This window comes from Elgaria multicarinata, chromosome 1 (genome assembly GCF_023053635.1).
Source record: "Elgaria multicarinata webbii isolate HBS135686 ecotype San Diego chromosome 1, rElgMul1.1.pri, whole genome shotgun sequence".
NCBI lineage: Eukaryota > Metazoa > Chordata > Lepidosauria > Squamata > Anguidae > Elgaria > Elgaria multicarinata.
Window position 1 is genome coordinate 181,723,883 of NC_086171.1, and position 15,474 is coordinate 181,739,356.

At 41.5% G+C, this 15,474-nt stretch overlaps 1 protein-coding gene across 4 annotated transcripts in view; it reads left to right on the top strand.

Annotated features, from left to right (window-relative positions):
• TOX2 (TOX high mobility group box family member 2) overlaps nucleotides 1-15,474 on the top strand; it is a 256,597-nt gene that overhangs the window by 201,829 nt on the left and 39,294 nt on the right. For all 4 annotated transcript variants that reach the window (XM_063119869.1, XM_063119896.1, XM_063119878.1 and 1 more), the window contains one exon: nucleotides 7,565-7,792. In XM_063119869.1, the coding sequence (XP_062975939.1) occupies nucleotides 7,565-7,792 (228 nt within the window). The remainder of the gene's footprint in view (nucleotides 1-7,564; nucleotides 7,793-15,474) is intronic.

A 15,474-nucleotide genomic window follows, 5' to 3' on the forward strand; every position in this document is an offset into this window, starting at 1 on the left:
AGGACAAGGAATTCTTTCTGTCCCTCATGCTGTTCATTTCTCCATCCCATCTCATGCATTTCACAAGTATTCCTGACCCTGGCATATGCTGATAATTACAGCTTGTTCTACAGTTTCATAAAGTCAAACCTCATCATTAACTACCTCCCCCTAATAATAGGGTCCACCTTCCACCTTTAAGAATCCAATTCAGTTCCCATTGGCATTTTAAATTAAATGCATTGTGGGTGGAGTGGCAGAGAGAAGGTGAGAAGTATCGTGGTTACTGGTGGACAGCTGTCCACTTGACAAATACCAGTGCATTAAGAATTAGCTTAATGGCCAGTTTGGACTGGATGAGCAGAGAAGATTATTACTTCTGCCCTTCCCACTTTTCCCAGACTGTTCCCAGCAAACATGAATTCTTTTACACTCAGCAGGCTTCAAACACATTTGGCAGAAATGCTTGCAAAAACCATACTTGCAGAAGTCTCTCCTGTTGACTGCATGAATGGCAAGCTGACATATTGGATTACTAGTTTTTATTTTATTTTTTTGCTAAAAGGCTTAGTATTCAGATTTCATTCTGTCCTGTTTTTTTAGACTCTCTCTCTCTCTCTCTCTCTCTCTCTCTCTCTCTCTCTCTCTCTCTCTCTCTCATTTCCCGCTTCAAAATGCATATTCTTGCTACAGTTTATATCCAGTATAGTTAGAAAAGCTGCAGGAGTGCCTAAAGTACCTGCCATAGAGATAGTTTTTAAGTTATGAGTGTAGTTCCATTAAAACAACAACAACTTGTATGTAGTTTTAAGAGCAGGCTCCACTTTTAGCGCTTTCAGGTTGTTTTCTGGGCTTAGTTGTTGACCCAATGCAACATTTGGCTTCTCTTGGTTTTTGTGGGGATTTTGATGCATAGCTACTACCTTGGGGGACTAAGTATTTAAGACAATAACTAAACTAAAAATTCTCCTCTGTATACACACACACACACACACACACACACACACACACCAATATCAGTTATATGGAGAGAATTTTTTTTTCTACCTCACATGATAATGGACTTAATCTGAAGAAACCTATGTGCATAAGGACACTGAAGGCAATAACAATTGTGTGTGGTAATTTGTAGAGGATATACATTGGCATGTAGATCCAGGGACTGGTAGCCATTCATACTTGAGGGACTGAGAGCTACTCATTCATAGCATGAGCTTCTGCCAAATGCTCAATGGGCTCATCTACATCAAGCAGGATATTCCATTATGAAAGTGGTATGAAAGCGGTATATAAAAGGTAGGAGCCACACTACTGCTTCATAGCAATATTGAAGTGCACTGACAACTGTTGGGGCCAATGACACATCTACACCAAGCAGGATATAACTCTATGAAAGTGGTATGAAAGCAGTATATGGTATGTGTCATGGGCCCCAACAGCTTTCAGTGCACTTCAATACCGCTATAAAGCAGTACTGTGGCTCCTGCCTTTTATATACCACTTTCAGAAAGGAATATCCTGCTTGGTGTAGATGAGTCCATAGTGTGAGCATTTAGCAGAGGCAAATAGCAATGTGCCCCAGGTCTGCATTGGTTGCTTTGTTTTCTTGTATACAGCAGCATCTAGTAACAATTTATGTACATAGGTCTGTTTGTACTTACAGATCCTCAGTTCCACATGTGCAAAGACTTGTCGTTCCCCCCCAAGAATTGTATGTACTGCAAGCTAGTTTTAAATATATGGCAATACATAACAGTATGGTTTAATATTGACATTTGGGACTGCTATGCAATCATTTTACAGTCTCCGTGCATATATTTCATTGTTGTTAGCTGCCTTGATCATTTTATATGGAAATATGGGGTATAACTTCAACAAATAAATCTTTAACAAATAAATTTAACAAATAAATCATAAAACTAAAAAAACTTGATCGTGGATTTTATGTCCCTGCTTGTGCTGCCAAGTAATATACTGTGTGATTTGCTCAATTGTCTCTCCCCCACCCCTCTGCTTTCTTTGTTTTATCTTTGGGGTTTTAATGGTAACGGGTGTCTTTTGCTACAAATGGGAAAAAATGAGGATGGCTGCCATTGGGTAGCTACTATAATATGTTAAAAAGAAGAAAGAATCAAAGTCCTTTATTGCAGGCTTGTAATAATTTCTTCCAGATGAAGAAGGTTGCCCCAGAAGCTAGTGCAGAATGCAGCAGCTCAGCTGTTGTCAGGAGCTGCCCCTTTTCAGCATGCAACTCCTTTTCTGAGGAAACTGCACTGGGTGCCTATTCACTTCTGGAACAGGGTTAAGGTTTTAGTTGTAGTGTACAAAGCCCTAAACTTGGGACCACAATACCTGAGACAGCGCCTACTCCATTACCAACCTGCCTGGTCACTGAGGTCATCAGAGGACATGCTCTTGGTGGTTCTACATAGACCTATAGACTGGAGTCCACCTGGAGAAGAGCCTTCAGTGTGGTGGCCCCTTTTCTTCAGAACTCCCTGCCCCTGGAGGTCAGACAGGTGCCAACACTGTGTTGCTTCCGTTGCCTCCTGAAAACTGTCTATTTCAGGAAGCATTCCTTAATTGACCAGTACAGGTTGAGTTGTCATTGAATCATAGGTTGATATTGAATCATGGGTTGTCATTAAGTGTGACCCCTACACAATGGTTTAACTACGGGTTGTTAAACACAACCCAAAGTTCACAACCCAGCAACAAACCATGGGTTCTCTTCCTGGGTTGTTCATGGCTAACAATCCATGGTTAAACCATAGTGCGGGATTTGCACGTATCAACAACCCATGATTCAAACACAACCCATACACAGCCCATATTCTGGGTTGTTATAGACGAACCAGGCCTTAGTCAGCTTCATATGATCATCTAAAATGGCTAAGGGAGATAGATTTGGGACATGTCGGCTAGTCAGAATGTTTGTGGGCTCTTAGCATTTGGAAGGCTGCCATAGTACTGTGCAAGCACATGAAATACGTTACAATTTCTGCCTTGCTGCAATTGGAAATGGTACAGTCCACTTCACCTCTTCAGGATTCCACTTTGTCCTTTCTGCTACCTAACTGGGGCTTGTAAAAAAAAAAAGGTTGTCAGATGATGACTATCAGATGATGAAAATTTCAGCCAGCTCAAAGCTGGACTTAATATGTCTGGAAAAAGAAATGGGGAAGATGTTAACGCTTCTGTCAGTAGGTTTTGGTGAAATGTATGAACTGTTGAATGAAACCTGCAGGGAACTGGAAATGACTGCAGAGATCACAGTCAGAAAGAATGAGGGGGTTGGTTAGTGAGAGAAACTTGAAACTCCCCCAGGGAGATGTTTTGCCAGAATCTCTGAGGGAGATTACAGATCCGTGGGGGAACGCAGAGGAGAAGAAATATCTGATATTTCTTAGAAACCTTGTTGCTTTTGATATTTGGCCTTGACGTTCACAACAGAGAATGAGGGAAGCATTGCTACACCCACACAGAAAGCAGTTTTGACATTTGTAAATCTAAGCAACACAAAAGCAAGTGAAAGAAATTACACAGCTATGCTAGGGAACAGAGAAGGTTAAAGTTCATGTGTAGGCATAACTGGGATGGATCTATTGGACTGATGTTTACAACTGAGGAATGAAGAGTGCTTTCTCTTGCTCGCTCCCATACACACACAAAATCTGTATTTACAGTGAGTGGGGGCCGAAACACACATTACTTAAAAGATGTAGCTACTAGTAAGTGTAAGCACAGGGGCCCTGATCCAAACTGGGACCCTAGCATAGGGTTTCCCCACCTCCTGCTACAGCCCCAATTTAGATTGGGCAGCCCGCCCCTGCGATATATCTTGCCAAATAGTGATCCATTTGCTTTAACGGGTCATTATTTGACAATATAAATTTCAGGCACAGCCCCCCCTTAACTGGATTGGGACCATAGCAAAGAGAAGAGTTAAGGGTCTCCTACCCCCTACCCAAAATACATTCCAAATCAGTGTCAGGGCTTCTACGCTTACACTACCGTAAAAAAGAAGAAGAAGAAGACATTGCTGCTTACTTCACCTTTAAAGTCTTGTGTGCTTTGGATCTAAGTCAGAGTGTTCAGTCGTCCAAGCTGTAGTAGATGATGCAGTTGTTAGTGGGAAGCCAAGTAAACAGTGCCTGGGCTTCACCGTGGGGAGGATATGCTCAACTAACCTAATCATTAATGTCTCCAGAGAAATAACAATATGGGCTGTAAAGAGTGCAATCGGCCCATTAATCAGACTTTGAGGAGGGCTTTGATACTATATACAGCTCTAAAGGATGTGGACAAGGTTAACAGTACAATATCAATTATTATTACTTATTTCTATAGCATCATCAGCGTAGAAGGCATTTTTACAGAGTAACATGCAAGCAAAACGAGAAAAGCCCCTGTCTACAAACCAATGACAGAATAGTCAAAAAAAATTGGCTGCATAAAGTAGAGGGCTCAGAGATGCAGGCTATAGATAGAGGGGAGATGAAAGAGTACTCTCTTACAGTTTGTTCACCCTGTAACTAATAATATTGTTAGAGTTTGCAGTTCCATGGCTTGGAATATGAACCTCAGTGACTTGTAATCCTTGCCTCCAATCAGAGGGGAGCATTATATCATTCTGGATTCTTCCCTGGCTAGGATTCTAATCCAAGCTGGAGAATGACTCTTCGCATCTGCCCACTTACTCTGCTTTCTCCCTCTACTTACCTGGCTGCTGTGGTGGCAGCAACAGCAGGTACGGTACATAGAAATATACATATGAAGCTGAGTCAGATCATTGGTCCGTCTAGCCCAGTATTGTTGACACTGACTCTAGGACTCTTTCCTTGCCCTACCTGGAGATCATAGAATCATAGAATAGTAGAGTTGGAAGGGGCCTATAAGGCCATTGAGTCCAACCCCCTGCTCAATGCAGGAATCCATCCTAAAGCATACCTGACAGATGGTTGTCCAGCTGCCTCTTGAATGCCTCTAGTATGGGAGAGCCCACAACCTCCCTAGGTAACTGGTTCCATTGTCGTACTGCTCTAACAGTCAGGAAGTTTTTTCTGATGCTAGGGATTGAACTTGGAACCTTCTGCATGTCAAAGCTTGTGTTCTACCACTGATCCACGGCTCCTCCCCTTAAGGGAGTAAGGTCTTTCCCTTTACTTAGCTCCATGGTTATCACTTCATGACTGGTGGAATGGCCCTGCTTTCGATCTCATCTCCCTGTTGTGCACTTGTAGAGATTTGTATGCAAACTAGGTACAGTAGCGGGGGGAGAACACGTAGCCCACAGTCCACATGCAGCCCCAATGGCCTTTTTTTCCAGGCACCCATGATTTTTCAGGAAAGTATGGCATGCAAGGAGTGCATGCCTTGTGTGCTAGCAGAATCATGCTCCTGGACACCTCTTGGAAGCATAATTCTACCTGGAAACAATGCATGCACTTCCTGCACTCCTTTTTCCCTGAAAATGTTTTTGCTACTGCCACTGTAGTGTCAAATTCTACGGCAGCAAATTCAGAGGCAAGGGTGGGGTGCAGCCCCTGGTGAGTTTGGGGGAGGGGGAATGCAGCCCCCTCAAATCCTGGAAGATGCTTGTCCTAGAGTTATAGGATAATAAAGACATCAAATGTTAAGATTGTGAAGGGAGCTTCTACAAAAGGAATTGTCAACATTTTGTTGCATCATGCTTCCTTAAGAACCAATTTCATACATGGAGAGAAGCAGTTTGTGAACCCTAATGATAATTATGGAAATTCCATGGTTTTATCACAATAGCCTTCATGAATCAAAACCAGTCCTTTTCTTACTATCCAATAGGGTTTATGTTAACCAATTCTGTTTCTTGTGAAATAAAATGATGTATAAATTAGGCAAACAATGAGTACTTAAGAATTAAGGTATGTGCAAAAGTAAGTGAGCTGCTGGCTGCATCAGCTCAGTTAAAAGGAATAATTAGAATCAGGTGTTTAAGTAATTAGGTAGATCTTCAGGGGTGAGTTTGGGAGACCCCATTCTATAAAAGGAACAGAAACTTCATGAGTTTGGTCTTCACCATAGGGTTGGGTGGAAGCATGTCATGCCACGATCAAAATATCTCTCTGAGGAATTCAGAAAAGCAACTATTGTTGCTTATCAGTCTAGAAAGGGTTCCAAAACCATTTCTAAGGATTTGCGGCTCCACCACTCCACTGTCAGACAGATAGTATACAAATAAAGAAGGTTCAATGCCACAATCTCTCTACCTAGGAGTGGCCGTCCTAACAAAATCTTTCCAAGAACAAACTGGCGTATAATCCAGGAAGGCAAAAGAACCCCAGAGTAACATCCAAGGATCTGCAGGCCATTTTCGCTTTGGCTAATGTGAGTGTTCAGGACGTGACAATCAGGAAAAGATTGAACAAAAATGGTGTTCGTGGGAGGATAGCCAGGAGGAAACCACTGCTCTTTAAAAAGAACATTGTTGCCTGTCTGAAGTCCACTAAGATCACATAGATGATCCTCATAATTTCTAGAACAATGTTTATTTATTTATTTATTTATTTAAGTATTTTTATGCCGCCATTCAGCCAAAAAAGGCTCTCATGGCGGCTTACAAAAGTATTTCTTGACAGTCCCTGCCCACAGGCTTACAATCTAAAAGACATGACACAAAAGGAAAGGTAGAACTCTTTGGCTTCAATGAGAAACACTATGTTTGGCAAAAAATGAACACCGAGTTCAAAGAGAAGACCCTCATCCCAACCGTCAAGTGTGGTGGTGGGAATGTGATGGTTTGGGTTTTGACACAACCATGAATTCTGCAGTGTATCAGAAGATTCTAGAGGAGAATATCTGGCCATCCATCTGTGAGCTGAAGCTGAACTGAAAGTGTTGCTCATACTACAAGACAATGGTTCTAAACATACAACCAGATCTACAAAAGAATGGCTGCGGAAGAAGAAATTCTGTGTCAAAGTCTGCACCTAAGCCCCATCAAAATGTTACGGTAGGACCTGAAGTGAACTGTTCATGCAACGAAGCCCTCAAACATCACCCAAGTTGAAGCTGTTCTGTATGACAGAGTGGACCAGAATTCCTCAAAACCGATGTGAGAGACTGACCAACAGTTTCAGGGAATGCTTACTTGAAGTCATTGCTGCTCAAGGGGTGCCATGAGGTACTGAATCTAAAGGTTCACATACTTTTCGCACATGGATATTGAATGTTGAATCAGTTGTGGATAAATAAATGTTGAAAAAGCATCATATTTGTGTGACATTTGTTTAATCAGGTTATCTGTTGTTCCTTAACTAGGATTATGGGTTTATATTAAGATCTAATAACATTTTAGTTTGGAAAAAGGAGTTCACAAACTTTTTCTTACCACTGTAAGCAATGATATGGACTAGACAGACCTTTGGTCTGATCCAGCATGGCGGTTCTTATGTACTTATGATATGGATGGCTACTTGTGGGTGATTCTTAATTCTCTTGAAATATTGAAACACCACCTGCAGTTCAAAATCCATAAGAATGTTTAAACTAAGCTAAGAGTGAATTGAAGGGCAGTAATTAATGCATCCTTCTTGATTTTTGACAGGTAACTGGAGAGAAGAGACCATTGACAGATCTGGGCAAAAAACCCAAAAACCAAAAGAAGAAGAAAAAGAAGGATCCAAATGAACCCCAGAAGCCGGTGTCTGCTTATGCCCTATTTTTCAGAGACACACAAGCAGCTATCAAAGGACAAAACCCCAACGCTACCTTTGGAGATGTATCAAAAATTGTTGCATCGATGTGGGATAGCTTAGGAGAAGAACAAAAGCAGGTGAATTCCTTATCCGTCTCACCATTGGTTTCTTTTCTTTATTATGCAATGCTTAATTTATTTAATTTTTAAATGATAATCCATTTATTTGGGGCAAAAAAGAAAGTCCACATTGCTTTTTGGTTTTGTTTGTTTGTTGCTGTGGCTTACATGTATTATTTTCTGCCACAATATGAGTTGTCAATTTTCTTTTTCTTCCTTAGAGTAAAAGCTAGGATTTCCTGTAAAAGCCTTGCCTGGGGAAAAACTCATGGTCTTTGCAGCATGTGAACTTCAGTAATCCACCCCCACCCCCAGGGGTAGAGGCTCTCTGAGAATGTGTGAAAAGAGACCTCTAGGATCTTATATGCCGAAAGCTCATGCCATTAGTTCATTTTCAGATGTGTTTTGTTGTTCTTGTTGCAAACACACCCTCTGTAGAGCTTTCGTAGTTTCCATTTGAAAAAGTCCAAACTGGTTTGTGCATTTTGGAGAATCCTCCTACAGACTCAAGGCCAGTTCACATGCTATGTTGTGGCAAGATTTAGCATTTTTGCCCGTTGTTTTTACAGGCAGTTTCTGGGAAAGGACAGTGTGGAGCAGAAACTCATAGTAATTCTATTAGATAAATGATGCAGTTTATAAGTAATTAGCTACATTATGCCTTTTGTCATATGCTCTCAAATTGAGATGAAGCCCATAGCTTGTTTTAAGCTTGTGATGACTATTTAAGGGGACACCAGCTTTTAAGTCTGCAATTGTTGGAATTTCTCCTACATGGGGAGACCTCACTGCCATTTTGAAATGGCCTAGTTAAAGGGCAGAAGAAGTCATTTGATTAAAAAGCACTTACAAAAAGACAGTAGGTCAAGTGGTGCTGCGCACATCATTTTGAAGATTCAAGGGCCTGTGGACCACAGGGACCTCATAGGACAGAGATACATCTCCCTGTCCCCTTGAGTGTTTGTGCTTGGCAGCGCATAGGTCTTCGTCCTCTCCTCTAACTTGCAACATGGTGTCACACAAAGCCACCATTGTGGCCCACACAAGTGACAGGGGTCTGCCAGGTCGATAAGAAAAATCTTATCTCTCCCTCCCCAAGCCAAGCTGCTGCTGGACCCTGTGCTGCTTTTGATAGGCTGGAGCAGAGGGCTTGCCTTGTGTACAGAAATACCATTGTCTTATTTACACACCATGCCAAGGTGGATGTGACTGAGATGGCTGTGCTGCTGTGAAAATGCAAAAAGAAGCAGGGATATGCCTGCAGGATGAAAGACTGGATGGCCAGGCCTGCCTCAACTCCTCCGCTTTGCCTTGCATCTATTTCATATCTCAGTGGTACAATCTATCAACTTTTTGTTTGTGCTGATTCAGAATATTGAGGAGGCATCAGCTAGTGCCTCTACATGCCAGTTGTGTTAAGGCTCTGAACAAGGCTAGCAAATCTATATTTAAAATGAGATTATCAAGGAAATCTCTTTACGATTGCCCCATGTACATGGGCAGTAGCATTTCTCAGCATCAAATTGGCATTAAACCTGAAAATCTATAAATTTTTGGTACCTTCAAAGGCTTAGTTTTCAGAGAGCAACTATGCCTTTAATGGCGACTTTACGTTCTTTGGTAATTGTACTAAACTTACACCTGCTTTTTTTTTTAAAGCACACAAAACTCAAATATTTCCTCACAGTTTACATCCTCCCACTGGAAGGATTCCAATTGGTTACATCTAGGAAAGGAAAAGCAGGTGGAGAAACCAATTTAAATTAAAATTGTGTTTGAAAATGGTTCTGCATTTTATATTGTTTTGTGTAGGCGACAAGTACCATGAATATGTTTAACTTTAATGAGGCTAAAGTCTTTCTTTTTAATTCTGATGTCGTTTTCTAACTTTCTTCACTTTTGTAGCTCGCTAGCATGGAGTATTGATGATTTCCCATTACACTCTATAGAACAACTTAGGGTTATTTTTTTCCCTTACTGGTGTCTTGACACTACCCTCCCCAAAAGGACATGCACAATTTTAAAATTTAAAATTTTAATCTTGTGTTAGTGAATTCCATAGTTCAACTATTTCCCTTATAAAGAAGTAGTTTCTTTTATGTGTCCTGAATTTCCCACCTTTCAGTTTAATTGGATGGTTCTAGGATTCTAGGTTCTAGGACGGAAAAACATCTCCCTCTCCACTTTCTCCCCACCATGCATAATTTTGTATACCTGTATCATCTCTCCTCATACTTGCCTTTCTTTTTCCTAAGCTGGCTAGTCCTAGATATTGTAACCTTTCCTCATAGGGGTGTTGCTCTAGCCCCCTGATCATTTTGGTTGCCCTTTTCTGCATGTTTTCCAGCTCTACAATATTCCGTTTGAGGTGCGATGGCAAGAACTGTACACAGTATTCTAAATGTGGTCGCACTATAGATTTGGGCAGTATGCTATTGTCAGGTTTGTTTTCAATTCCTTTTCAAATAACGCCCAACAGAGTTTTTTCATCATGTGAACATACAGATAAAACCCTGCCTCAATTGGCCAGTTGAACTGACTTTACCCATAGTTGAGAAGATCTGAACCATTCACCCTTTGCCTTTGGAAGGCTTGAAATGAAACAGTTAATAATAAATCATCATCATCATAAATTTATTTCTTACCCGCCTCTCCATTTTGATCGAGGCAGGGAACAACAATAAACGATAAAATACATAAAACTGAATTAAAACATAATATACATTGTTAAAAACATCCTAAAAACATCCTAAAACATTTTTAAAACATCTTAAAATTCCACTGGATAGGCCTGCCGGAAGAGATCAGTCTTTATAGCTTTCTTGAATGCTAGTAGACAGTTAAGTTGCGAGTCTCCTCCGGCAGGCCATTCCACAGTCTGGGAGCAGCAGAAGTGAAGGTCCTCTGGGTAACAGTTGTTAATCTAGTTTTTGCTAGCTGAAGTTGATTTTTCCCAGAGGACCTGAGTGTGCGGGGAGCCTCAAAGTTACCAGCGCGTGCACTACCGTCTTTAGGTCTTCCAACTCTAGGAAGGGGCGCAGCTGGCGTATCAGCCGAAGCTGATAGTAGGCACTCTTGGCCGTCGCATCTATCTGGGCTGTCATTTGGAGCGACGGATCCAGAAGCACCCCCAAGCTGTGAACACAGTCTTTTGGGGGAGTGTAACCCCATCCAGAACCGGTTGACACACCTCCAAACCCAGGTTGTGGCCTTTGACAGCAAGCACCTCCGTCTTGTCTGGATTCAGCTTCAGTTTGTTTTTCCGCATCCAGCCCATTACTGACTCTAAGCATTCATTTAGAGAAGAATTTATTTACACTATGCCGGAATGTCTGAAGGTACTAGTTTAAATAAACAGCTTTCTGCTGTTACAGAATTCATTTAAGATCTCATTTTTGCCCTTTCACCAAACTTTGCAGATCAATTGCTTGAACCAAATGCCCCTTGCAGCTTGTAAAGTTATTGTACCTAGTTTGCTTGGTTAGCAGTTGTACACATCTTGCTATGCTGTCATGATGCTTTCCCTGCTGTGGTGTTCAGGAAAAGTGTCCTATATGAAGATAGGAAAGGACAGATGATTAGGAACCCAGGGCTTGGAACAGCTTGGAATACACAAGATGTGAGTTGTTGTCTTGCTGAGTCATGCATATTGATCTCAGCTGATTTTTCATCAGCACATTTCCATTTGGCACAGTAATCTCTTAAGCAGCCTTCCCCAATATCACTCTGCAGTGGACTGTTATTCACTCTGGTCAGTGATCCTGTTTACAAACTGACAAAAGGAAAATCCATAACGTTCTCTCTCCCGTTGGAGCCACAATTAGTGGACAACTTATCCAAAGTACAGGCTAATGACGGCAACCCTCAAGGCAGTCCTCTGAGATCTTCCTACAGCCCGGTGGGTAGATTACAGAGAAGTATTCATGTGATGGGCACTAAACCTGGTACTGCTACAAACTGAAAGAAGATGCCGTCCACTTAGGTAGTGCCTCACTCAGCACACGGAGGGTTAAATATCTCTAGGCTGCTAAATGGTTGTGTTACCCTTCAAGTATCAAAGCTGGAGATGTTTATGTGGTATTGAACAGGAGCTGCTGCTCCCTCAAAGCAAATTTACTTTTCTCCCATTGGTGAAGTAAGCAAAATAAAGATTGCATATTTCAAATGTGTGTGTGTGTGTCTGTGTGTGTGTATTATATAATTTGCTTACATTTACTGGAAGGCAGACAGTGAGAGGAAAGCATCATTTTCTTTCTAATGAAGCTGGGGGAGGGAATAATGTAAGGCCATGTTTGATGTAGATGCTGATGTCATTTGTACGCATATTTTCATAATAATCCCATAGTTTTGTTTCTCAGTTGTGCCTTCTGTCATATTGTTCCTTTTTCTTCTTCTCTTCCCCAGCTCTTCGCAATGAATCTTCATTTTCTCGCTGACACACTTATATCTAAATTCCTCATTTCCTGCCTTTTTTATTTATATCTGTTGCTTGGTGATTTGATCATGCTGTGGAATACAGGATTAGCAATCTCCCCGTCCTTGGTTTTTCATCAAGGACACCTGTTCTGCAAGTTGCACAATTTCCTTCTGCGCCTTAACCCTTTCAAGTACTGGTCTTGTGCACTAATATTGGGTGGAGGGAGCTCACGACTAAAAATGCCGTCACCACTGTGCTTTAGTACATTATAATCTTCATTCTTTACCAGCTGGCATCGCCTTTCCTAAGAGGCTTACAGAGGAATCTAAAGAATGTGCCAGTAAAGGGGGGGAGGGAGACTCTTTTGAACCTTGCAGATAGTTTAGCAGCTGTTCCTGTAGAGATAGTTTGTATTTGACTAAAAAATAAAATGCTAATTCAGCTGTTATCATCCCACGAAGTACCTGCTCCTAGTAATCTGCCTTCAGCTCCCTGCTTCTCCTTTTTTTAAAAGCTCAGAGAATGCCTTGCCACAATGTGTGTTTCCCTGTCTTAAAACAAATCTGTTCCTAAATTCACAATGATACTAAGTAGGCTGATTTGACATTAGCCGTCGCAGATCTTAATTTTAGATTGAAATAAAGTCCTCTAATCAAGCAGAGAAGGCTCTGCCCTGCTATTGGCAAGAAAGAGGGTTGTTTTTTAATCCAACTGTCTAAGCAGGAGAATCAAGAGGCTTAAATTTGGTTAACGTTAGCACCATCTAGAGGAGCTGGGGTTATCTAAATGTGTTCCAAGACATTAGCTGCCTGGACTAGCATGGCTTCCGTTTATAGCAATGACCACATTTCTGTCCACAGTTGCAGATAGGTAGATTCCACTGAACTTGGATGAGCATCATCAGACGAATGTTTTATCACACGATCATTACTCCCCGTTTACGGATGTTTACAGGTCCTTTTGGCAACTACGTCCACCCCCCATGTGTCTCCCGCTCTTTCTTGCCTTCTTTCCATCACAAAATAGACCCCTTTAAATCCATTTTTTTAACTTAATGTGCCGCCATTTCCTGTTGTGTGCAGGAAAAGCAGTACAATAAAAATGGCCACTGAATGGGCCATGTGGTCATTGTTTACTTCCTTTTTCTTCCCCTGTGTGAAGAAAGAGGAGGTATCATGAGACAGAAGTGTGGGGGGGAAGCGACGGTAAGGAAACATGATTTTCCTCCTGTCTGATGACGCTCTATGACATATGGGTGTAATACAGAGTGCGCGTGTGCACCAAATTTATTTTAAGCATTTCCCTAGTTCCCTCTTTCTTCCCCCACCAGCTACTTAATTCCCTTTTGCTTTTCAATGCTGCACAGGCAATAGAACCTGGGTCTGAGGCTTATCCACCAACACAGGACCGTAGGTTTATGGTAAGCCCATAATTTGCATGCTTTAGGTTCACTACCTAGCCTGTATAAATGTTACAAGGGAACCCTGGGTTTGAATTCCGGTTGCTGTAAGGGTAGATTTTGCCAGGATTCTGGACATGCCACATGGTGCAGAATAGCCACTAGCTGATCCAGATTCCTAGCTTGAGTTTATTCTTTTAAAAGAGAAAGGGGGGAGCCCTAAATTTATATCCCTTATTGATCTGCAGTTATGAGGCAAATTGTATAGGCAGGGTTCTGCCCGATTGCATAATGGGGAAAAGCTCATTTCCACCTCTTATTGTTCTTAGCCAATGAGGGAAGTCATGGCTAGGGCTGACATTTAAGTGAAACAATGATAGATAGAGATAGGGAAGGCTAAAGTACCAAACTATCACTTGAGTTGACTGGAAATGGAACTGCCTGCTTCCCTTTAAAGCTTCCCCATGGCAGAAGTGAGAATGACCATAAAAACACATGGAGAAATCCAGGACTTTAGCATAGTTGGGACTGGAGTGCACCATGTTCCACATCAAACGAAAGGTATTGATCCCTATGCTGCCAGCCATGTGCTATAAGTGCTAAACTAGGAGTGCTTTGGGTAGTTCAGCAGTCAAGGGTGAAGTATCACTACCAATGGATGGATGCACAAGGGTAGCGAGAGCAATGAGGGTTACAAAGTGGCTGATTCGTCCCTAATGGTTTCATCCAAAGGCATTGATGTGTCTCTCTGCACTCTTCGTATTCAAGGCCTGCATTTGTCCTGTTAAAGACAGGTGTTGAAAACATAGGTTGTTCTAGAGTATGAGGACCAAACTACTGTATCTGGAATGGGAAATGATTGGGCAAGATACCCAAGAAGAATGTTTGCACATTTATTGTTATTTAAAGGGATCTTTCTGCTTATGTTAGTGTGTGGTAGTTGATTACTGGTGAGATATGACAGCACTTATCTATTCATTTTCCAGAATTCTTCTCCAAAGGCTGTAGAAATATACAACACTACTGGGCTTATCTTAGAGATATCCTAAAGCCATTCTGAGTATCTTGTCAATCACAGTATTCTGTAATGGTGCCCATATCTATGATCATGGAGTACTTGCTGACAGCTACTATTATTTAAATGATTACTTAAGAGTGGTGGCCATTTACACGCTACTATACATTTTTACATTTGCATGTCTCAGATTGATGACTTCTAGCTAGGAGTGCTTGAGAAGTAGCCTGAAGCAATGCGAAGCCATTTAATTACGCTGATATTGCTCTTCTTCACAATTTCATTCTAGCTGCTGCAAAAGATAGGCCAATGCAACTGGTGACCCAAATGCTACATTTTTAGTTGGAATCAGCAGGATATAAGCTTTCCTCAACCAAGGAGGAAAGGTGATGAGATACTGAGAAAGTGACATTGTTAGCCAACAAGTGGAGATTGCTTATTGCTGTGCTCATACAGTATAAACTAAACACAGTGAGATACTTCCAAGGAAGCATCACACCTGCAGTTCTTTAGACATAAGTCCCTTATGTACAGAAGTGCACCCCTCCTGCAGTCTTCTCCCTCAAGCAGGATTGTGTTCATTCATAACATGTGACAAGTTCCCAGAGTGCTCCTCTTTCTGTGAAGACAAATTCCAGGGGAGTATAGGTTAGGCTGCAGTTACAAGATCATAGCCATAACTATGTGAATGTATTCCAACCACCTTTTCATTCTGCATTGTTCATGTGATGAAGTGAGAAAAGTGTAGTGTAGTGTAGTGATTAAGAGGCCAAGCTACCAATTCATTCATTTATTTAGAATATTTCTGGACTGCCCCTCCGCTTAATGAATGCTCGAGACAATCTACCATTAAAATATAAAGTTTAAAA